The sequence below is a fragment of the Dipodomys merriami genome, unplaced genomic scaffold (genome assembly GCF_024711535.1).
Source record: "Dipodomys merriami isolate MVZ:Mamm:240054 unplaced genomic scaffold, mDipMer1.0.p SCAF_97, whole genome shotgun sequence".
Lineage (NCBI taxonomy): Eukaryota > Metazoa > Chordata > Mammalia > Rodentia > Heteromyidae > Dipodomys > Dipodomys merriami.
The window spans coordinates 4,780,662-4,805,166 of NW_027206590.1; the positions used below are offsets into that span (position 1 = coordinate 4,780,662).

A 24,505-nucleotide genomic window follows, 5' to 3' on the forward strand; every position below is an offset into this window, starting at 1 on the left:
CAGAAAGAAGGAGAGCAAGCAGGGCTGGACTGCAGAAGCTAATATGGGCCTAGTGTCTCCTGGCCAAACAGCAATGGGACTTTACGGCCTAATGCTTGCTTCCTGTTTGGGAAACACAACACCGCTCAGTGCATTTATGTCTTCATTTGATTAGAATTTTATGATCATCCTTGGAAGAGCAACACTTTTTTGTTTATTGTGTTGGTTTGCTGGGTCTTCTTTTGAGACAAGTTCTTTCTATGAAGCCCAGACTAGTGTGTTTATAGAGCTTCTGTGGCCTCAAGAGGAAGAGCCAGAATGTTGTCCTTTGGATATTTTACCCTGCTTAAGGTTCATTTTGGGGCACTGGGAAGGTGGCTCAGTGGTAGAGTGCTTGCCTTGCATGCAGGAGGCCCTGGGTTCGATTCCTCAGCACCACATAAGCAAAAAGAAAAAAGCCGGAAGTGGCGCTGTGGCTCAAGTGGTAGAGTGCTAGCCTTGAGCTGAAGAGCTGAGGGACAGCGCCCAGGCCCAGAGTTCAGGCCCCACGACCAGACCAAAAAAAAAAAGGTTCATTTTGAGTCATTTTTCTTCTGTAATTCTACCCCTCCAATTATTGTTTTTTGGCAGTCTTAAGGCTTGAACTCTGGGCCTGGACACTGTCCCTGGGCCTCTTTTGCTCAAGGCTAGTGCTCTATCACTTGAACCACAGCACCACTTCTGTTTTTTCCTGAGTAGTTTATTGGAGATAAGAATCTCACAGACATTCCTGCTTGGGCTGGCATCAAACTGCAATCTTCAGATCTCAGCCTCCTGAGTAGCTAGGATTACACGTGAGAGCCACCAGTGCCCAGCTTCCACTGATTCTTTCCCCCTTTTCCTAGTAAGTATGCATCAAATTGATAGCCATACAAAGCCACAGCAAGATGCAGAACTATGTCAATGTATTTGCTAGAGTGCCACCCCGTGGTGATGTGGATGCTGTGGTGACAGAATGGACTGGGACATTCATAAACTCTTGAACACAGCCTCAAGCTACAGCAACCAGGTTAGAGTTGCAGATTCACCTTAAGAGTAGAAATTTGGGTCTTAAAGATTCCATCACCTCAATCTGCTATAAAACTGTTCCATGATCACAAGAAAAGCCAGGGAAGGTAAACTAATGCAGTCATGGTTTTCAATATACATGGTGTGAAAAATGAACTAGGCAACTTGTGGGCAGGGGCAGGAGGGGGAAACTGGGGGAAAGTATAGGAAGGGGTGACATTATCCAGGAAACATTGTATTTGTTACCTGACTTAAGGTATTGTAACCCCTCCATACAACTCCTTCAAAATAACAATAAAGGCCAGGAGTTGGTGGCTCACGCCTGTAATCCTAGCTACTCAGGAGGCTGAGATCTGAGGATTTCAGTTCAAAGCCAGCCCAGGCAGAAAGTCCATGAGACTCTTATCTCCAGTTAACCACCAGAAAACTGGAAGTGGCGCTGTGGTTCAAACGGTAGAATGCTTGCCTTGTGCTGAAGAGGTAAGGAACAGTGCCCAGGCCTAGGGTTCAAACCCAAAGCCCAACAAAAAAAAATAGAAATTATATACATATGTGTGTATGTGTGTGTGTGTGTGTGTGTGTGTGTGTGTGTGTGTGTGTGTGTGTGTGTGTGTATTAAAGAAGATGGCAATTGGGCAGTGGGAGGATTCTCAGTCTCTCCTAAAGATATGGATGTACAAAAGCCATGGCAGCACTTGGGGGAAAGCACAAAATACGACAGGATCACTGTTTTAAAGTTTATTTTTTTTAAATTACAGAATAGGGCTGGGAAGGTGGCTCAGTGGTAGAGCGCTTGCCTTGCATACATGAGGCCCTGGGTTCTATTCCTCAGCACCACATAAGAAAAAAAGAAAAAAGCCGGAAGTGGCGCTGTGGCTCAAGAGGTAGAGCGCTGGCCTTGAGCTGAAGAGCTGAGGAACAGCGCCCAGGCCCAGAGTTCAGGCCCCACGACCGGACCCCCCCAAAAAAAAATTAAATTACAGAATAAGCGCAGCCTGTGGTGGTCATCTCTCACTCTCTTTCCACGGCAGCAGAGTTTAAAACTTTAATAGGAAGCCAAGTTCTTTTTATTTACCAACAAGCCTGCTAGGGGAGCAGAACTCACGGGTCAGGCCCTGCTGCTCCCTCAGCTGACAACTGAGGCAAGTGGCGAGGCCTGCGCAGAGGTGACCCTCCCATCTGTACTTCGGTGGAGCTCTGCAGCATTACACTGAAGACCCCTGTCACCCCAAGGAAGCAGGGACAGACAGTAACGACAGAAATGTTTGGCTTTTAGGTTCACAGTCATAATCTGGCTGAAAGATCTGGAATCATTTGGGAGAAGAAAAATTAGGCATTATCAGAGAGGAAGAGAGAGGTCCCTTATGCCACCCATCAAAGACTAGTGACACAGCCCAGAGACAACAATAAGGAAGGAGATTCTATGCTGGGACCAAGGTGGAGGGTGTGTCTAGGGGCCAGCAGTGCTCTGGCTTAGATAAGGCCACAGGGTGCCCTTTCCCCTGGGCATGTGTGCTGAAAGTCTGGTCCTCAGCACGGCGTAGTTGGAGGGGTGGGACCTTTAAGAGGTGGAGCCTAGTGGGGGTCAGAAGAATGGCCCCTCCCATGCCCTGGCTTCACTTAGAATGGATCATGAAGAGTGGGGGGGGGAGGGGGAGGGGACTCTTATTTGTCACACTGCCACCCAGGGCATCTCTCTTGACCTCTCTGCTGCTCCAAAGAGGGCGTCACCAACTCACATCCGACAGCAAACTCTCATGGACCTGCATGAGCTCCTCCAACTTCTTCTCCAGCTCCAGAGCCTGCCGCCGCAGCTCTTCTGCAGACTCTGTCTTCGCCCCCAGGTGCAAATGCGTGGACTCTTTCACAAGGTTGACAACATCCATCAGAAGGAAGACACCTGCAGTGGCGGCACCCATCATCCGGGCTCCTTTGGTCATTGCCAGGGCGGTGCCCCCAAAGGTTTTCTGCACCTTCCTAGTGTTTCTGGCTGAGATTCTCCCCGCGGTCATGAGACGCTTGGCACTGGCCGCTAAGCGAGGGTTGGCTTTGGCCAGCCTTATGGCTTCGATGTTCTTCTGAAGGCGTGGCAGGTCTTGGAAGCATTTCTTGGTTATGGAAACAACTCTGGGCTTAACCTCAGCAAGAACATCATTAGACACCTTCTCCATGTCCATTTTGGTGGACAGCAGAGAACTGGCTTCCGCTTCAGCTGACCGCTTGGTTGATGTATCCACAAGGCTCGTGGCAACACTCGTCACAGCTGCTGCGGTTCCCAGCCCCATCCCAGTGGCAGAGAGCGCCAGACTGACCCCTGCCGTCACAGGGGCAAGAGCCAAGCCAAGGATGGTCAGCACCCCAGAGACCACGCCTGTGGAGCCGGCCACTATGTGGGAGATGGTGCAGTCCCTGTGCACCTTGTCAACCTTGTCAGCAAGGGCGCGGAGCTTTTGTATGCGCTCTTCAAGCTCCTCTTTAACCCGGGGAAATTCATCCAAAAACCTCTTCCTATTCTGCAGATCCTGGAGCTCATCTTCCTCCTCCACGTCTTCTGTGAGCATCTTCAGAGTGTCACGAAGCTCATCAGCTTCCTCCCTGGAACATTAAAGAGCAAATTTTTTCAGTTTGCTTCTTGGCACAAAGGGACCTGTAATCTCTATCCTGCCCAGATCACAGAGCTGCTACCGGAAATCAGATGTAGAAGGATTTTACAGAGGTACAGAGTAGCTCTTCCCATGGTGACCATGTTTAGTACATCACAGAGGGCCTGTGGGCCTCAGTCAATAAGAGAACAGTGAGGAAAAGCCATCTTCAGGTGTTCCTTAGTGATTAAAAAGTTCTTTTAGAAGGCACCGGTGACTCACACCTGTCATCCTAGCTACACAGGAGACAGATTTGAGGATCGCAGTTTAAAGCCAGCTAAGGCAGAAAAGTCCCTGTGAGACTTTTATCTCCATTTAACCACTCAAAAAACCAGAAATGGTAGCCTGCTAGCCTTGAGTAAAAGATCTCAGGGAAAGAGCCCAGGCCCTGAGTTTAAGCCCCAGGACCAACAAAAAAAGGAAAGAAATTTTTGATTGGGATCTCTGTAGAGGAACAAAGAGATAGAGAATTCTCAGGGGCAGGAACAACAAAAACAACAACCCTCAGGGACTGCCTGCCCTCACCAGCCTGTTGGACAGCTTACCTGGTGCCAGTTTTGCCTTTGCACACATAAAGACTCTGTGTACAAAGACCTCAAGAAATTTCTTAAGAAGGGCATCCTCACCCCTCCCTGGGCTGCCTGAGAAACAGCCCTGTCATGAGAAAACCCAGGGGACTGGGAATCCATCCTGTGGCTCCCCATGGAGGTCACCTGGACAACTTAGCCTTGGCCACAACTGTCTCCCACACGTCATCATCCATCAGCAGGAGCTGCAGTTCCTCCCTGCTCACTCTGTCCTGGAGATACTCAGTGACCAGCTCAGTGAAGGTTTGGTTCTCTAGTTGGTTGGAAAGAAAAAGAATAAGGTTAGAGGTCAGCGAGGTGGAGCTTGAATGGTATCAAGAACAAAGGAGTTCAGGATCATGTTGCTGAGCATCTGTCACTTTGGATGGACCCCAGTGTTATGAACTGAATCACAGCCCCCAAATACATGTGTAAAAGCCCTAACCTCCTGTGACTGTGTTTGGAGACAGCTTCTTTAAGAAAGTGAAATAAATAAGACTAAATGAGGCCATGCATGTCATCCGTAGGACTTTTCACCTATTAAGAAGATGAAGAGGGGCTGGGAATGTGGCTCAGTGGTAGAGCGCTTGCCTAGCATGCATAAAGCCCTGGGTTTGATTCCTCAGTACCACATACATAGAAAAAGCCAGAAATGGTGCTGTGGCTCATGTGGTAGAGTACTAGCCTTGAGCAAAAACTAGCTCAGGAACAGTGCTCAGCCCCTGAGTTCAATCCCCAGGACTGGCAAAAATAAATAAATAAATAAAATAAAAATAAAAATAAATTTTAAAAAGATGAAACACCAAATATCTGTGGTTCTGTCCGCCCCTCTTCCCCCCCACCCCCATCTCCCCATGTACAGGGGAAAGGCCATGTGCCCACATGCAGTGAGGAGCTCTCTCCACACGCTGGGAACACAGTCTTCATCAGAACCAACCTTGCCACTCAGGCTGTGGCATTGACTTGCAGAGCTGTAAGGAAAAAAAGGATATTTGTTTAAGCCACTGTACTGTGGCATTTATGATAGCAGTATGAGATTAGCAATACAAAACAGAAAGAATATGGTGCTTTGCAGATATAAATAGATCTTTGTCAACTCATAGCAGTCAGAAAGTGAGCCTTTATGCCCCAGGGAAGTGGGAAATTTTCAATGATGGCTTCCATCTACCATGTGCCTGTTGGATGGGAAACACTGTGTATCTGTGCCTGCCAATGTGACTTTCAACTCATCAGCAGTTTAGTGGTCAATCTTGATTTTTTCAATTTGGTTGGGCTGAGAAACACCTAGGAGGTTAATAAAGTACCACCCTGGACTGGGAGGTTGGGGTGTTCCTGAGAGGTTTAGACCACAAGGGTTCTGACCTAATAAATGGATTCATGCATTGGTGAATTCAAAATTGGAACAGACTATTGAGAGGTGATGCAATTTGGAAGGTCCAGCCTGGTTGGAGGAAGTAGGTCACTGCGTTTGTCCCCAGAGGCTCTATCTTGCCCTCGCCCCTTCCTGTTACTGCTCAGCTCTGCTTCCTGTCCACCATGATACAAGCTGCCTCTCCATACCTTCCCAGCATGATGGAATGCAACTTCTCACACTGTGAACAAAGTAAATCTTTCTTCCCTTAGGTTGTCAAGTATTTGCTCAAGTATGATAATAGTAACACAAAATGAGCTTCACCTCAGTGAAGCTTCATTAGGAGCAAATCCAGTATTCCAAAAAGGAAATGGAATTGACAAGCATCAAATGACTTAAACACAGGAAAGGTAAACATTGCTTTGGGAATTTTTATACATGCACATATTTATATACAAATATACGTGTGTTGGGGCTGGGAAGGTGGCTCAGTGGTAGAGCGCTTGCCTCGCAAGCATGAGGCCCTGGGTTCATAAGCAGAAAAAAGCCAGAAGTGGTGCTGTGGCTCAAGTGGTAGAGCGCTAGCCTTAAGCTGAAGAGCTGAGGGACAGCGCCCAGGCCCAGAGTTCAGACCCTACGACTGGACCCAAAAAACAAAAAACAAATAAAAATATACGTGTGTTTACATATCCATATATTGTGTGTAGATAGATAGATAGATAGATAGATAGATAGATAGATAGATAGAAAGATAGATAGATAGATAGATAGATAGATAGATAGATAGATAGATAGATAGAAAGATAGATAGATAGATAGATAGATAGATAGATAGATAGATAGATAGATAGATAGATAGATAGATAGGTAGGTAGGTAGATAGAAAGATAGGTAGGTAGATAGATAGATAGATAGATAGATAGATAGATAGATAGATAGATAGATAGATAGATAGATAGATAGATAGATAGATAGATAGATAGATATATCACCATTTGCTCTCCAGGCCAGATCCTGGGAAGAATTGACTTGGCTGCAAGGCAATTGGGGGAGGAAAAAAACAGAGCCCTAAGAAAGCAGGACTGATGGAAGGTAGCATGTATCCAGTGGGTGGGGGTTGTTCCTGGGAGGAGGGCTGTTTTCTTGTGTGTCACCTTCATGTTACGTAAGTTCTCATGTTACATTGTCAGGTCACAGGTCACAGAGATAGGGGCAGAGAAGCTCGCACTGGGTGTCTAATCCAATGGCATTCAAGATACTCTTCTTCTAAGCCACTCAAAGATGCTGGGCACAGACCTGGCGGTACAGCACCCTCATGAGAGCCACTCAGGGTTGCCTCAGGAAGAGAGGAGGTGGGAGGAGAGGGGAAGCAGGCAAGGTGCTTTTGACCTTTGTCTCTGCCTTTGCTACCTCCTGTCTTCTCTCCCCTGCTCTGCTTCCCTGCTGTTCTCCACATTCTCAAGGCTCTCCTGGTTCCCGCTAAGGAGGAATACTACATTTTAAGCTAGCCCTTGCGCCATGCCTCACTCCAGGACAGGGCCAGGGAGGAGGGCCCCACAGGCCCACAGGTTGGAAGATGAATACGGTCCCTCTTAGGGCTCCTCTTTGCTGCCCACCCACTGCTCTACATCCTCAGTTTGGAGGTGACAAACTTGAGGCCCCACATGTAGGCCTCAAGCAGAAACCAGACAGAAAGGACCAAGAGTGGTCACCTGGGGAGGCCATGCCGTCCTCTCGTCCAAGGCAGCAGCAATGATATCTCTGCGATGTTTTTGTTCCAGGTCACCTATATCATCCAGGCTGCAGGAGGAGAGAAAAACGCAGTGTGGATGGACTGGGGCAGCTCCAGCCAAGGTAGCAGCAGGGGCCAGGTCCCCCTCGCTTCCCTTCAGGGTGCCAGGGCCCAACCCACCCTGGCCCTCTTCCCCTGTGCTCCGTGGCTATGGATAGAAAGTTAGTCATCTTGTTCCAGCTCCTTCTGCCCTGAGCACAGCCAAGGCAGAGGCCTCCTGTCCTCCTAGAGACAATGGATGAGAGGGCTGGGAAGGTGGCTCAGTGGTAGAGTGCTTACCTTGCATGCATGAGGCCCTGGGTTCGATTCCTCAGCACCAAATAAGCAAAAAGAAAAAATCTGCAAATGGTGCTGTGGCTCAAGTGGTAGAGCGCTAGCCTTGCACCCAGGTCCAGAGTTCAGGCCCCACGACCGGACCAAAAAAAAAAAAAAAAGAAAAAAAAAAGAGACAATGGATGAGAACACAGCCATGTAGAAAGGGCAGAATCTGCACAGAAGGAAGGGTGGAGGAATGGCCAGCAGACACCTGGGGCAGGGAACATGCATGGGAAGCCATGACAGTAGCTAGTATGGACTGGGTGTGGCTGTCACACAGGCCTCTTCCTTGCCCCACTTAAAGTGACAACACAGAGAGGAGAAGAGGTCCTGGGGTTCCTTGCAGTGTGGAGGGAAGGAGCACAATGCCCACCTCCCCCAGGTGCACAAGGCTGAACCCGCACCGGGTGGTTCTGACACAAGTCCTGTGTTGGGCAGCCTGTGCTCTGGCCTCTTCAGTGTAGATCTAGGTGGGTGTGTTTTGCATGTGTGTGTAAGTTCCTAGGGGAGGCGCCCGACTTCTCCACGGTGCTGAGACAGGGCCTGGCCCAAGTCCTTCTGACTCAAGTACTACAGGCTTGATGATTGCCTTCTGTTTTGCTCCCTTAAATAGACAAAACTATTCACTCATGTACATGAGTCTATAATGAAGGATTCATCTTGTTCTGCATCAGTGTCCCGTACTTGGTGCTCAGGTCCTTGAGTTGGTAGATTGACTGGTGGTCCCTGTGGTTTCCATGAGTGCCCCCCCCCCCGCATCCATTCTTCAGGAGGATCCTTTATCTTACCAGGGCCTGAAGTCCCACAGACTGTGTTCCCATCCCTGCTCTGGGCTGCCCAGGCCTCTCTGCTGCCCTCCCCTAACTGCTGGACCTTAGGCTGTTTCCGCTATTTACAATGTACAACGTACATGTTTCTTACATAAACCTGAGCCTATACTTGAGATTGTTTTTTAAAAAAAAATTATAGAAGTAAAATGACTGTTTAAGAGGTATCCACATTAATTATTTTTACTCACAGAATAGAGGTGCACACCTGTAATCCAGATATTTGGGGTGGGGAGCAGGGGGAGGCCTAGAATATGGAGAATCATAGTTCAAAGTCTCCCTGGGGGAAAAAAAAAGCTAGTAAAATCCTATGTCAGCCAACAAGGACAGTATAGTAGCATGAAACTAGAATCCCAGTTACTCAAGAAATATAGGTAAGAGCACCATCACCTAAGACTGGTACTAAGGGAAAACTATGAAACCCTATCTGAAAAAATAACTAAGGCAAAAAAAAAAGCCAGGGACCTGGCTCAAGTGGTAGGACATATGTCTAGCAAGCACAAAGTCTTGAGTTTACAATAATATGCAAAGAGAAGAACTGAGAAAAAGTACACAAATGATAACAATAGCCAGGCACCAGTGGCTCAACCTGCAATCTTAGCTATTCCAGAAGCTGAGATCTGAGGATTGAGGTTCAAAGCCCGCTGGGGCAGGAAAGTACATGAGACTCTTACCTCCAATAAACTATTTTTTAAAAACCAACAACACCTGGAAGTGGTGTAGCTCAAGTAGTAGAGCACTAGTCTTCAGCCAAAAACAACTAAGGGACAGCACCCAAACTCTGAGTTCAAGCTCCAGGATCAGCACACATGTGCGTGTGTGAGTACATGCGCACTTGCGCACGCACGCGCGCGTACACACACACACACACACACACACACACACACACACACACACACACACACACCGGCAATAACATCTGAAAAGGTAGTTGTCATGTAAAAAATAGCTATTCTCATTGGGTTTGATAAATGCCAATAATTTTCAGAAGCATGTGTGTGTGTGTGTGTGTGTGTGCGCGCGCGTGCTTCCTTTTATTCAGATGCCTGTTAGCATATCACCCCCAGACAAAGTTGCCTTGAAATCCCAATGAGAGAGAACAGGGCCACTTCCTGATGGCTTCTAAGTACACATGACAACAGGTCTCCATACCACCCACAAAATACCAACCATTCCTCTGAGTGTGGATTGAATGTGCCACCCAAATTGGTATGTGGCATTTGGGGTGGGGACTTTAAGATAGAATTAAGGTTAGATGAGGTCATGGGAGGGCCCTCCTTGATGGAACTTTATAAGAAGAGGAATAGAAACCAAAGCTAGCTGCTTGCTGTGTCTTGCCATGTGATGTCCTTTGCTATGTTTTGATGCCTGCCAGAGGCCCAGGCAGCTGCCTGTGCTATGCTTTTAGACTATACACCTTGCTTGGCACCAGTGGCTCACATCTGTAATCCTAGCTATTCAGAGGCTAAGATCTGAGGATCATGGTTCAAAGCGAGCCTGGGCAGGAAAATGCCATGCCACCTCCTGCGGAGTCTGCGTGAGAGATCACGCCAGGTAAAGCATAACCTTCGAGGAAGCATGCCTGCAGGAAGGGGGTGTTGCTTCAAGGCTTCCTATATACTTGGCTGCACCTTTACTGCCTCTATCTTTGTCCTTATTGTCCTCTTCTTGGTCCATGGCAAAGGCACAATGTTCCTTTCCAGTCCAGTAACTAAGCCTTCTTCTAGTAATAAAGAACAAAAACAAAGACTGGATGTAAACAAAGTTCCTGAAACAATGTTGCCTGATGTGACTCTGCCACCAGATGCCCCTCCATTTTTGAAAGCAATTATGAGACTTACTCATAGCAAACATAAAGGTTTAAAATTTCTAGATATGTTACAATAGGCAGAATTAATGATTCAAACTAAACCAGAAGGGGTTATCCCAGAAGCACAGAGAGTTCTAGGAAAAGGGACTTGGAAATCTATGGAGAAAATAGAAAGGGTACAATATAAGTACAGTCCTGTCCTAGGTTTGTTAATTTTTAAAACATAAAAGGCTGAGTAGATGACGCATTGCATTAAACAATGTGCTAGACTTGCTTTGCACCATTTAGCTTAAACAGTTGGTAGGATGGTCATCAGTTTCCATGTAACCCATTAATGCTTTGCTTTTCTTAGATATTGATTAAATGCTCAAATAAACAAAGAATCTATGTCACAATCACATACTGTATAAAAACGTTAATTCTCCTCAATAAAGATATACCCAGATGCAACTCCTTTGAGTCTGTGTCTGTTTGTCACTTGGCTGACTCCTTGCCTACCTATTCCGAGATCCCTGTCCCGTCGGTCCCAGTGCTCTGGCTGAGCTGGTCCAGCGCAGGTGACACCCGACATAGAGCCCGAAAGCACACGCAGCTTGAAGCTGTACAGACAATTCTCAGGAAGGTAAGCTGTCTCTTCTCTTTCTCTCATTATTTTCAGGCCAAGGATAGGACCTCATCAGAGCGCTTCAGGCTCCTTGATAAAGGCTGATCAGGATAAGACGACAAGCAGGTATTTAAAATCATGGGGCATTCTCAGTCAAGAAATAAGGAATTATTTCTCTCTGTGTTAAAACACATGTTGGAAAGTAGAGGTAATCATGTTTCTAAGAAAGCTCTTGTGGAGTTTTATGAGTTCACCTTAAGGGTTTCGCCCTGGTTTCCTAAGGAGGGAAGCTTATCTCTGTAAGACTGGAAGAAGGTTGGTGTAGAAATGAGAAGATACTATAAAAAACATGGCCCCGAACAAGTCCCCCCACCTGCTTTTTCAGTCTGGGTACAAGTAAGGGACCTGCTTACAGATAAGACCGAGATGGAATTCTTAGCTGAACAAGCGCCATCTGAAAATAATGATGAGACTGTCCCTTTAACATCTGGTAAAGGGGAAAATGACAGAAAATATAATACTATAAATAAGGATGAGGTAGGAAGTCATGTCAATCTGTTAGAAGCTTTACCTGAAGATGATTGGTATGAAGACAAAGATACTTGTTGGAAAACATATGAGGGGCAAATTGATTATGATGATGAAGAAGAGGATTGTTCTAGGAAAAACAAAATAAAAAGAGGTCCTATGGTATTCCCTTCTGCTCCTCCAGTTCCTCCTTCCTTTGATAAGGAAATAAAAAGGAGAGCTCACCCCAGAGCTTTAGCTCCAGGCTTTATGGGAGCAATACCAGAGGCCTGTCAGCAAGGCGATTCCTCTTTTTGCTTGCCAGTAGTTTTGTAGGATGATGGTCCTCCTGATTGGGAGCCTCTTCCGCTAAAGACTCTTAAGGAGCTTCAAACAGCTGTCAGGACTATGGGGCCATCTTCTCCTTATACTCTTCACATTTTAGACATGGTAGGAAGCATGTGGTTAACACCTTATGATTGGTTCCAAACTACAAAATCTGTCCTCAGTCCAGGACAACATATTTTGTGGAAAACTGATTATGAGGATGGAGCTAGAGAATTAGTACAAAAATCAATTGTTAAAAGGAGAGGTACTAAAACAACCATGGGCATGTTGAAGGGAAGAGGTGAATATATTACTCACTCTAGTCAAACAGATATACCTAAAGAAATGCTTATTGAAATATCAAAATTAGCAGTATCAGCCTGGAGAAAGTTGCCACCAGCTGAAGGTAAAACCGCAGTTTTAGCTGGTATTCAGCAAAAACAAGATGAGCCATATGAAGAATTTGTGGCTAGATTAGAAGAGGCCTTGCAGAGAATGCTTTCCCCTCTCTGAAGGAATAGAGCTATTACTCAAACAATTGGCATGGGAAAATGTAAGTTCACTATGTAAAGAACTCATAAGACCCATAAGAAAGAGAGGATCATTGCAAGATTATGTTAAAGCATGCATAGTTGCTTCACCAGCAGTCATTCAAGGAATGGCATCTGTTGCAGCAATGAAAGGAGAACTATTCAGTGCTTATGTACAAAAATTACATAAGACAGTACCTCAGGCCAGAAATGGGGTCTGTTTCTCATGTGGCCAGTCAGGACACATGAGTAAAGATTGTCAACAAAAGCAAAATAAACTTAGTAACAGTAAGAAAGGTAAAGCGCCTGGACTTTGTCCATGATGCAAGCAAGGCAATCATTGGAAAAATGAATGTAGATCAAAATATCATAAGGATGGAACTCCCCTAGAAGCAGAAGAAAAGGAGACAAAGAACGAGAAAGGGGGCATTCCCTCAGCTCTGTAAAGGAAAGAGGGGAAATACCTACTGTTACACAAAAATCCCCTAAGGGATCTGTTCCATTAAATCCCTTGGCTCCTTCATTTACAGTATGGGATTTGCCAAGAGCTACTTCAGGAAGTGCAGGGTTAGATCTGGCAGCAAAAGGAGATTACATTATCTCTATCATGGATGGTGTTCAGCTAATACACACTCAAGTTCATGATCCTTTAATTGAAGGAACTGTGGGCTTGATAATTGGTAGAAGCTCAAATCATAAGAAAAACTTTGAAGTATTACTGGGAGTAGTTGATGCAGATTATCAAGGGGAAATTAAACTAATGGTAAGGTCTTTAAAAGAAAACATACAAATACACAAAGATCAAAGAATAGCTCAAATCTTCTTTTTTTTTTTTTTTGTCGGTCGTGGGGCTTGAACTCTGGGCTTGGGCGCTGTCCTTGTGCTCCTCAGCTCAAGGCGAGTGCTCTACCACTTGAGCCACAACACCACTTCTGGTTTTCTAGGAGTTTATTGGAGATAAGAATCTCACGAACTTTCCTGCCAGGGCTGGCTTTGAACCTCGATCCTCAGATCTCAGCCTCTTGAGTAGCTAGGATTACAGGCGTGAGCCACCGGCGCCTGGCTAGAATAGCTCAAATCTTAATTTTAAATTATGTCCATCTTCCAAATCAAATCCCAAAACAAGATCGAGGCACAGGAGGTTTCGGTTCCACAGAAACTGTGGCCTGGGTACAATCTATTTCCAAAGATTGATCCATGAAAATCATAAAAGTGGATGGAAAGCCTATTAAAGGTCTCTTGGCTACAGGGGCAGACCAAACATGTATTGCAGGAAAAGACTGGCCCTCATCCTGGCCAATTATGAAGACAGAATCTACATTAATGGGATTGGGTATGGCTAACAATGTTGCTCAAAGTTCAAAAATTTTAAAGGGGGGTGTGAAAATACTTGGAAACTTTCAACCTTACATTTTCTTCGCCCTTTACATTATGGGGCAGAGACATTATGCAAAACATGGAACTAAAATTAGTTGCTTCAGATTCCTTTAGTGTACAAAATTTTTCATAGGGGCCGCTGATGAGAAGTTTGCTGATGCAATATTGAAAAATGATCAGCCTGTGTGGGTTGATCAGTGGCCCTTAACTCAAGAGAAAATACAGGCTGTAGAACAATTGGTAAATGAGCAATTACAGAAAGGACATTTAGAGGAATCCAAGAGCACTTGGAATACTCCAATTTTTGTAATTAAAAAGAAATCTGGGAAATGGAGGTTGTTACAAGACCTCAGAGCCATTAATAACACCATGCATGACATGGGGACTCTTCAGCCAGGATTTCCATCTCCTGTGGCTGTTCCTAAAGGACATTATATAATAGTCATTGATTTGCAGGATTGCTTTTTTACAATAAAATTGGATCCTAATGATTCTCAAAGATTTGCATTTAGTGTGCCCTCATGTAATTTGAAAAGGCCCTGGCAGAGATATCAGTGGAAGGTCTTGCCACAAGGCATGAAAAATTCTTCTATATTGTGTCAAAAAAGTGTGCATAAAGCTTTACAAAAAACTAGAGAAGAGTTTTCTAATGCTTATATTATTCATTATATGGATGATATTTCAATAGCTGCTGAAAGTAAACATTTAACAGAACAAATTTTACAACATATGATTGAACATTAACCAACTTTGGTTTGCTTATTGCTCCAGATAAAATTCAACATAATAAACCTTTAAATTATTTAGGAAAAATAATACATGATGATTACATCATGTCACAAAAAATGAGTACTAGGCTAGATAAATTAAAAACATTAAATGATTTTCAAAAATTACTAGGAAATATAAATTGGGTTAGACCCTACTTAAAGATTACCACAGGAGAATTACACCCATTGTTGGAAGCCCTAAAAGGGGATTTTAATCCTAAATCTAAGAGACAATTAATTCCAATCATGTCAGAAAAAATTTCATTGGTAGAAAATAAATTACAACAAGCTAAGGTAATACAGCTATATTATAATAAAGAATGGGATTTTGTAATATTAAAGACATCTTATACTCCTACTGGATGTTTGTGGCAAGATGGAGTCCTGAAATGGCTTCAGTTGCCTCACACTCAGAGAAGAATGGTAGCTTCTTATGTATATTTGTCCAGTCAGCTCATTGTCAAGGCTAGGAGTAGGTTCCGAGAGTTATTTGGGAAAGAAATGCATAATATAATTATACCTTATAATAAATAGTATAAATATATATAAATATATATATAAATATATATAAATATATAATATATAAATATTATTACAGAATGATGATAATTTGGGATTAGCATTATTAAATTATACAGGACAAATAAAATTTCATGTTCCTCAACATCCTTTATTAAAATTTGTGAAAGAGTTAAAAATCATTTTTCCATTAATGGTAACCACAATACCTTTAGAAGGAGCTCTAACGGTTTTTACTGATGGGCCCTCAAAAGGAACTTCGGTGGCATACATTCCAGACCATCCCCCTATTATCAAAAGGGCATCTGACATATCGGCGCAACAGGTGGAAATTATTGCTGTAATTTTAGCTTTAACCACATTTCCCCAGCAGCTTAACATTTACACAGACTCTAAGTATGTGGTTAACTTATTTCCTGCCATAGAGACAGCTCTTTTATCAGGACAATCAAAAATTATAGACTTGTTACAATAGTTACAAAAATTAATTCAACTTAGAAAAGAAAAATTACTTATTGGACACATAAGAGGACATACAAATTTACCAGGTCCTCTTTCATTTGGAAATATGATGGCTGACTTATTAACTAGAGAAACCATCATCTGTAATGTGTTAGAAATAGCACGAAAGAGTCATGCAATACATCATCAAAATGCATTAGCTTTAAGAAGAATGTTTAGCTTAACTAGAGAACAGGCTAGACAAATTATAAAAAATTGTGATTATTGTCCAGATGTTTACCACCCATTAAAATTAGGAGTTAATCCTCAAGGGCTTAAACCTCAGGTTCTCTGGCAAATGGAGGTTACTCACATCCCAGAATTTGGAAAATTGTCTTATGCAGATGTCATAATAGACAGCTTTTCTCATGTAATGCACACCTCGGCTCGAACAGGAGAAGCTGCAAAAGATGTAATTCAACATCTTGTGGCTTGTTTTCAAGTTATGGGACTTCCCAAAAAATTAAAAACTGATAATGGACCTGCTTACATATCTCAAGCCTTTAAAAGATTTTGTGTAATGTGGAATGTAGAACATGTGACAGGAATTCCTTATAACCCCCAAGGTCAAGCAATAATTGAAAGAAGTCATCAAGTACTAAAAATTCAATTACAGAGACAAAAAGAAAATAATCAATATTACTCCCCCCATCAAGCATTACAACATGCATTATTTGTAATTAATCACCTTAATACTAATGAACAAAATCTTACACCTATGCAAAAACACTGGGGTGAAATTGGATTAAAAGTTCAGCCAAAAGTTAAATGGAAAGATTTGCTCACAGGTATCTGGAAAGGGCCTGATATATTAATCACCTTGGGAAAAGGTTATGCATGTGTATTCCCACAGGATGTCGAGTCACCCATACCCATCTGGATTCCCGACCTACTCGTGTGCCCCTACAATAAATAATAACAAAAACCCAGAAAAGAAAGCAGAAGATGCAGATGAAGAAAGCAATGCAAAAGCTAATTGTCTTACTTCTTCTCTGTATAAAACATATTCTGTAATTTTTATTTTAAAAAGACCTTCTTGTGTAATGTTACCTGTAGATCTACAAAATGACCCTTGGTTTGAAAATTCTGCTTTACAAATGCTGAAAACTCTGGATATTATGTTGCGGCCAAAACGCTTTGTTGCGGCCTTGATTTTAAGAATAAGTGGTTTAATAACAATTAATTGCCTCTTTAGCGATTTCTCTTTAGCGATCACCTTTCTCCTCAACAGGCAAAGACAAGGAAAGAAGCCCAACCACCAACTTGGGGACAAATTAAGAAGCTCACCCATTCTGTGGAGGAGATTGTGGTGCCTACAGGAAAGACTATCACTGTTGAAAATATGTTTCTTGCTATGCTTGCCATTTTGCTGTGCAGGCAGCGTCTGTTTCAGGAGAACAATACTGGGCATATGTTCCTAATCCTCCTCTTCTACATCCCGTGGGATGGGGGGATGAGGATGAAATTAAAGTAATGACAAATAATAGTGACCCGCTAGGGGGTTTGGAGGACTACTCTAATTCTCATATGATTTCTCAAACAACTAATTATGAGGGAATGACAGATACCACTCCAATTTGTATAATGCTATCAGGAAAAAACCTCCCCGGTGTTTGCCTATAAATTATAGAATGTTTTTGACTGATGTTCCTGATCAATCCAGTGATAAAAAGTTCAGAAAAAGATTGATGTGGGAAATTGGCATGATGACATTAGGCTTTCATACTTATAATGAATCCTTTGTCATTCCCAAGAGGGATATACATTTAGGTAACTGCCCACAAAAATATCATGACAAAGATCAATTTTGGGATGCATTAATTACCTCACCAAAATGGTTGGAATGTGGATTTCAAAAGCCCTCTTTATTACAACTCTCTGGGGCACCAGATGGTATTTTTGATTTTTCCATTGCTAATCCCGATTATGATTATACCACCTACTTAAAAAATAATTCACAAAAGTTTAATGGCTATGTTCCTGATACATACGGGGAACCTTTAAAAAGATGGTTCACTCCAGGGTGGGTGGCTCCCATTTTGGTGAGTCATTCCCCCTTTCACAATAAAACGGCATTCAGCCGGCTTTGTTCAGCCTTTTTGCAGCAACAAACATGATTTTACTGAAAAAGACCAAAGAAACTAAGAGTACTGTAATTAGGGTAAGAGCATGTGTGGGCTATCCTATGGGAATTTTAGCTGGAAAACCAGATAATTTAACCATTATTAATCAAGAAAAATCTTATTATATTAGCTGTAAGGATTGTATTTTTACTAATTGTCTTACTTTTTTGGGGAGGAGGTCTGGTCGTGGGGCCTGAACTCTGGGCCTGGGCGCTGTCCCTCAGCAATTCAGCTCAAGGCTAGCGCTCTACCACTTGAGCCACAGCACCACTTCCGGCTTTTTTCTTTTTGCTTATGTGGTGCTGAGGAATCGAACCCAGGGCCTCATGCATGCAAGGCAAGTGTGCTACCACTGAGCCACCTTCCCAGCCCCTAATTGTCTTACTTCTTCTCTGGATAAAACATATTCTGTAATTTTATTTTAAAAAGACCTTCTTGTGTAATGTTACCCGTAGATCTACAAAATGACCCTTGGTTTGAAAATTCTGCTTTACAAATGCTGAAAACTCTGGATATTATGTTGTGGCCAAAACGCTTTGTTGTGGCCTTGATTTTAGGAATAAATGGTTTAATAATAATTAATTGCCTCTTTAGTGATTTCTACAGCAGCCTTAGTAAATGAAGTAAACACTGCTCATTTTGTTAATGATTTAAGCAAAAATGTTTCATTAGCCCTAGCAGAACAACAAATTATAGATAAAAAGTTAGAAATGAAAATAAATGCTCTGGAGGAAGTGGTTCTGGCTATAGGTCAGAAAGTTCAAAATTTTAAAAACACATCTCTCAGTTAAATGTCATGCTAATTTTAAATGTATTTGTGTTACTCCTTTAAAATATAACTCTTCTTTTAATTGGAATGCCACCAAAAATCATTTGTTAGGAGTTTGAAGAGATAATGATATCTCTCATGATATGGAAGCCTTACAGGACAAAATTATAGCAGTTAGTAAAGCTCATTTAGATGTAGAATATTTACAATCCTTGGCATAGTCACTTAAGCATAACTTGGAGGCCCTCAATCCTCTGGATTGGATTCATGTAATACTTATTATAATCGCCATGTTGGATCAATTCTCCTAATTCTTATTCTTTTTTTCTTTTTTCTTTTCTTTTTTTTTGGGGGGGGGGCCTGGGCACTGTCCCTCAGCTCTTCAGCTCAAGGCGAGCGCTCTACCACTTGAGCCACAGCGCCACTTCCCCTAATTCTTATTCTTATATTTCCGGTCACTTTCTGACTGATCTTCAGATCTGTCTCTTCTGTGTGCCAAGACATTCACAAGCTTCAATTAAAAAATAAAAAAAGGAAGAATGCCACATCTGCATGAGAGATCGCGCCAGGCAAAGCATAAGCTTCAAGGAAGCATGCCTGCAGGAAGGGGGTGTGGCTTCAAGGCTTCCTATATACTTGGCTGCACCTTTATTGTCTCTATCTTTATCCTTATTGTTCTCTTCTTGGCTGTACAATTCGTTGCCTTTATTCTTGTTCTGGGTATTCTTCTATTGATCCGCAAACAGGGCACGTTGTTCCTTTCCAGTCTAATAGAGACAGCTTCTCTGAATAATAAAGACTAGGACCGAAGATTAGATGTGGACAATGCCCCAATCACTATATCATCTGATATGTCGCTGCCTCCAGAAGCTCCTGCAACTTCACGAGCAGTTTTGTGGCTCACTCATAGTAAATACAGAAATTTGAAATTTCCAGATATGTTGCAACAGGCAGAATTAATGATTTAAACTAAACCAGAAGGAGTTATCCCAGAAGCACAGAGAGTTCTAGAAAAAGGGACCCCTGATAATAAAAGGAAAAGAAAGATTTCCCCCAACAGTTATGACTAAGTTTGGTCCAGCTTCCGTTATAGGGAATAGATGGTAGTTTCCCACAAAATATAAAGTTAGTGACATCACATTTCCTGAACCGACTGATGAACCATTGCATAAGACAGGAGTTTATAAAGAAGGAAATAGATGGATTAATGTAAAAGGAAAAAGAGTATCTTGGTACTCATTAGATTTTATGCAAAGAGTAGGTAGATCTAGACCATTGTGGTGTTTATTATCAAAACAACAACAAGATAGTTTAAAATAACAATCAGAAATTCATATGAAAAAATATTGGGATCAAAATCATAGAAAACAGAGAATGCCTGACTCAACCTGGGAGTGGTTTTTAGGATGGTTTCAAAGGGACTTAAAAATTTATGAAAAAAAAAAATAGAAAGAGTACAATATAAGTACAGCCCTGTCTTAGGTTTGCTAATTATTAAACATAAAAGCTGAATTGTATTAAACAACATGCTAGACTTGTCTCGTACCACTTAGCTTAAATAATTGGTGGGATTGTCATCAATTTCCATGTAACCCATTAATGCTTTGCTTTTCTTAAAAATTTATTACATGCTTAAATAAAGAATATGTCTCAATCACAGATTGTATAAAAATGTTAATTCTCCTCAATAAAGATACACCCAGATGCAACTCTTTTGAGTCTGTGTCTGTTGGTCATTTGGCCAACTCCTTGCCCACCTATCCCGAGATCCCTGTCCCGTCTGTCCCAGTGCTCTGACCGAGCTGGTCCATCGCAGGAAAGTCCATGAGATTCTAATCTCCAATAAGCCACCAGAAAACCTGAAGGGGCTCTGTGGCTCAAGTGGTAGAGACACTCACCTTGAGCTGAAGAGCTCAAGGATAGCACCCAGGCCCAGACTTAAAACCTCATGACCACCACCAACAACAACAACAAAACACATACACAAAACTTTATTCTTTCTTTATAAATGACCTGCCCTTGGATATTTTATTCGAATCACAGAAATGGAGACACCTTATCTTGGCTACAAAGAATGAGTGCTGATTCTTTACCAAGCCCAGCTTTACCCCCATTCTGATCTTTTCTATCTTTAAGTAGGATTGATAGAAATATTCACGGGTAGAATTTATTATCTACAATACAGAATCCATCTAAATCACACAACTACACCTTCATCCTATCAACGATTCTTTCTAGCACCCTCCCACGAGGGCCCTGGAGCCGCACAATGCACCTTCTTCCTCCTTAAGAATAAGCAACTCGACTGGTTCCACTGAGAACTCTGAAGATGCCTGGCTGGGTAGAGGTTGCACACAGCTGCTGTCATGTGGGGAAGAAGGAACGAACCCAGGCAATTGTGAGATATCCCTGAAAGTCCCCAGGAGGGGATTGCTGGGCTCCCAGCAGGCTCCTTTTCCATCTCTGGTCATTCCTGGGCAGATCCATGTCCAGCTCCCTGACCTTACAGCAAAGCATAGTGGTGTCCAGGGCCCCAGTGTCTTAACCATCCACCTCCCCTTTCTCTATAGCTGCCTCCTGTCTTAGGCTTCGAATATCCAAGTAGCTAGTTCTGGAGCCTGGTCTTCACCAGTAAGCACTGCTACAGGGCTTCAGGGGACAGGGGAGGCAGGGGAGCTGGCTGTCCACCCTTTTGCTTCCTGCTTCAAAGGCTGCAGGAAATGCATTTTGAAATCACGAGACATTAGGACTATGAGCCAACCCAGACAACTGGAAGGGTGGGAAGGCAGAAAGAGCAGGGGTCTTGGATAAAACCACTTTCATAAATGGATCTGCACCCTAGGTCTCATCCTTCCTGGTCACACTAGTTCTTCCTCTGACTCTGCCCAGGCCCTGACACAGAGCGAGCCCTCCCTTACATCCCTACCTCATTTCCCCCAAAATTTGTTGGTGAAAAAGCAAATAGGTGCTGAAAGAATGGATGGTACCTGATCTGCCCTGCTTCTGACCAGTTACCAAGCCCGGAGGGGAGCTCCACCTTCTCCTAGGCCGGCCCCAGCTCTCCAAATGTGGAAGCAGAGATTCTTGGCAAGGCCTCTCCCTCCCTGTGGATATAGGACTTCTTCCTTGAGCAGAGAAGGGAAGGGTTCAGACAGCATGAACAATGTCTCTGACTTCCACAGTCAAGTTCAAGTCCCTTGCCCAGCACCCAGGCTGATCGTCACTGCAGCCTAATACTGCTGCCCATTCCCAACCAGGACAGTTTGGCCCTCCCAGCACAATCAGACATTGGTCTGAGGAATCAAGAACTACTCACACCCTCCCCTGGCCAAAGACATAGCCCAACTTCACCCTTACTGCTAGCTCAGTCATTCCATTTGGTTTGTTTTCTGTTGGAGGAACAAGCAATAGGACCAAGGCTGCCCTATCACCTTAATGACTGCTGATTCATGTGCTTCTGACATGTGCTGATTCATGTGCTTCAGACAATTCTGCCAGATAGCTGGGCATTTCCATTCTTTTCCTCCTAGCTCCTTCCTGCAGCCCTGAGAAGATATCTAAAACCATAGGATCCAGCTACAGTCTGATGAACTGCAGGGCTTGAGCTAGGCTCTCTGAAAAACCCCTCCTTCAGGTTTACCAGGGCCAGGGCACAAACCTGTCCCTCGTGGCCTCATCCTCCTTGTGCTCCTAACGCTGTCTGGGGCCTCTTGGGGGTAGTGGGGAAACTGGAATCCTGTCCTCACGGCCCTGGCTGCTGCAGGAAACGCAAACTTTTCCTTTTTACAAAAATGCATGTTAAGAACTAGCAGGTTGGCCAGACTTAAAATGATCATGGAGGGCCAGCAGTGGCTAGCAAACCATCTCTGCAGCCTATCTGGGTGCAAAGGTTCCAGAAGTCTAGAAAATAATCAGCAGTGCCAGCCAGTTTGTCAACATGGCTCAGGTGTGGCCCAACAACTCCCCCAAAGTCTCCAGTCCATAGATAACCAAGCAAAAGTCTGCAAGGAAAAGCAATATGTAAGGTGAGAATTCAGGACAGAGTTGCTTTTGACCCCAAAAAGTGGGGAAGGACTGGCATCCAACCATAAAGGAACACACAGGAAACGAGAATCTGGAGTGCCTGGGCACAGCGCACTGCCCTTCAACACAAGGAGGAGAAGCAGCCTGCGGGAAGCCCTGGGGAGGCCTGGGGGACATGACAGAGGCGCGCTTGGATTCCTGGAGCCCTGTCTGTAGCAGGAGTGTGTACACCTGCATGTGTGTGTATGTACATGTGCATCTGTGTGTCCTGTTGGCATATATAAGGTTAAAACATTCCCAAGTGGCCATCATTTAATGTAATTATTTACCAGTTGACACAAAATATCAGTACCCTTGGAACTGGCAAGCTGGGACCACCTTCTCCCCAGAAAGCCTTACCAGGACCTGAGAAAGAACCCCCACCTTCCAGTTCCCCCACTTCCCAAGGCCTGATCCCCCCTACTACTTCTCCACACACACCTCCAGCAGGCCCCAGAAATGAGCAACAGCTGCCCAGGGGCCCCACAGGGTCCTAACTCCATCTGTGAGGTGCGGAATCCCAGGTTCAGAGTGGGGACATGATCTGCACAGCACCCCTCAGTTCCGCTCCTCTCCACTAAAAGGGATGCATAGTGATCCCAATGATCCAGAAGCTCCAGACACAGATTTCCACCCCACACCTCACATACAGTTTGGCCTTTTGAGCTTAAGATTGCAAACAAGGGTAGTGCCAGACACACTGTCCTGAAATGTGTCCTTCTTTGTCCTCAGACCGGGTCACCTTCCCATCTGGGCCTACAGGATAGCCCCCGTCTTGTTCCTTCATCTCCCACAGGCTCAGCAGACGCCAGAGGTGGACAGGGGGCTCAGGTCTGCCCACTATCTGCTGAGATCCTAGGACACCAGCAGATCACCCCCTTCCTCAGGCCTTGGTTTTTCCACAGGGCCTGGTACCGAGCAGGTGTTCAGCCTGGTTGGATGAGAACCTCTAGGTTCCTTAGCTCTTTTTTGGGGGGGGGACGGAGAGGGCGTCCGGTCGTTGGGCCTGAATTCTGGGCCTGGGCGCTGTCCCTCAGCTCTTCAGCTCAAGGCTAGCGCTCTACCACTTGAGACACAGCGCCACTTCCGGCTTTTTTCTTTTTGCTTATGTGGTGCTGAGGAATCGAACCCAGGGCCTCAGGCATGCAAGGCAAGCACTCTACCACTGAGCCGCCTTCCCAGCCCTCCTTAGATCTTAAGGTACTACTTTGTCCCCATCAGGACTCAGCAGCAGCACCAGGCCAAAGGACTGTTGGGTTCTAGGGCTTGTGCCTTCCCTCACATCCTTCATTCCCCCATGGTGGGACAGCAACCTCCCCCGCTTCCTCTGGGGTCACCTGGCCCTGCCCCTGAGCTGCTTCCTGGGGCCTTCTGTGACCCGGTTTCCCTTGCCTTTCTAGGTACAGAGGGAAGACCTGAGAAGACATCTGGAACAGGAAGACAGAAATAAGAAACCAACCTGGGTGCAATTCGAGCCTGTTTTTGCTGATTGCCTAATCTCTCTAAGCTCTTCTATAAAATGGGACAATGACCCTTCTCTTCTAGAAGCCGTAAGAGACTGAAGAGACGGGTGAGTCACACCATCCCCAACTTACCACCGGATCTTTCCCAAGCTGAGTGCGCCGTCCTAGGCTGTGTGCAACCAGTGCTCCGCTGTGCGCCTGAGTTAGGACCAAAGGCCTCCTCCAGGTCAGCGATGCTCAGGAACTGGAAATCGAAAGCCCTGAGTACTGAGTCATTCATAAGGAAACCAGCACAACAAATAGTAGTGTTAATTGGCTCCACCCTCAGCCCCCGCCCTCCTCCCTACTCAGGTAGGACCTTGACCTGACATTTCAGGTGCTTCAGCCCAACCCATGTGGGTTGGGAGATATCTGATCTTGCACCCACCAACAGACCACGGGGCCCTCTACAGATCACTCCCACAGCTCCTGTCACCCTTCCCCTGGGGAAAATCTACTTCACCCACCTCCCCACCAGCAGCAGCAGCCCAGTCTCCCATAGCCTGGGTGCATACTTCAGGTTCATGATGGTGCTGTGGATGAATGTTCTACCATGCAGCCTGAAACTTCCTCTCAGAAGCCCTC

General features: G+C 44.4%; 1 protein-coding gene across 3 annotated transcripts; it reads right to left on the minus strand.

Moving 5' to 3' along the window:
* Positions 1-1,756: 1,756 nt before the first annotated feature.
* Positions 1,757-24,108, minus strand: LOC138821983 (apolipoprotein L3-like). 3 transcript variants are annotated; one of them, XM_070014487.1, is made up of 5 exons: positions 24,014-24,108; positions 7,298-7,385; positions 5,172-5,205; positions 4,382-4,508; positions 1,757-3,621 (listed from the first exon to the last, which is right to left on the minus strand). In XM_070014487.1, the coding sequence occupies exons 3-5, from the start codon at positions 5,191-5,193 to the stop codon at positions 2,754-2,756; spliced, it is 1,017 nt and encodes a 338-aa protein (XP_069870588.1). In that variant the 5' UTR covers positions 5,194-5,205; positions 7,298-7,385; positions 24,014-24,108; the 3' UTR covers positions 1,757-2,753. The 3 variants fall into 3 exon arrangements, with proteins under 3 accessions (XP_069870588.1, XP_069870589.1, XP_069870590.1); XM_070014488.1 differs by lacking the exon at positions 24,014-24,108 and adding an exon at positions 21,344-21,406; XM_070014489.1 differs by lacking the exon at positions 5,172-5,205.
* Between the last annotated feature and the right edge of the window lie 397 nt (positions 24,109-24,505).

What these genes read in the sequence shown, in the direction of transcription:
- LOC138821983 (XM_070014487.1), bottom strand. Translation starts at nt 5,193, where the DNA reads ATGCCACAGCCTGAGTGGCAAG. An exon ending in GCCACAGCCTGAGTGGCAAG is followed by an intron (nt 4,509 to 5,171) that starts GTTGGTTCTGAT and finishes CCAACCAACTAG; the next exon opens with AGAACCAAACCTTCACTGAG. An exon ending in GCCAAGGCTAAGTTGTCCAG is followed by an intron (nt 3,622 to 4,381) that starts GTGACCTCCATG and finishes TTAATGTTCCAG; the next exon opens with GGAGGAAGCTGATGAGCTTC.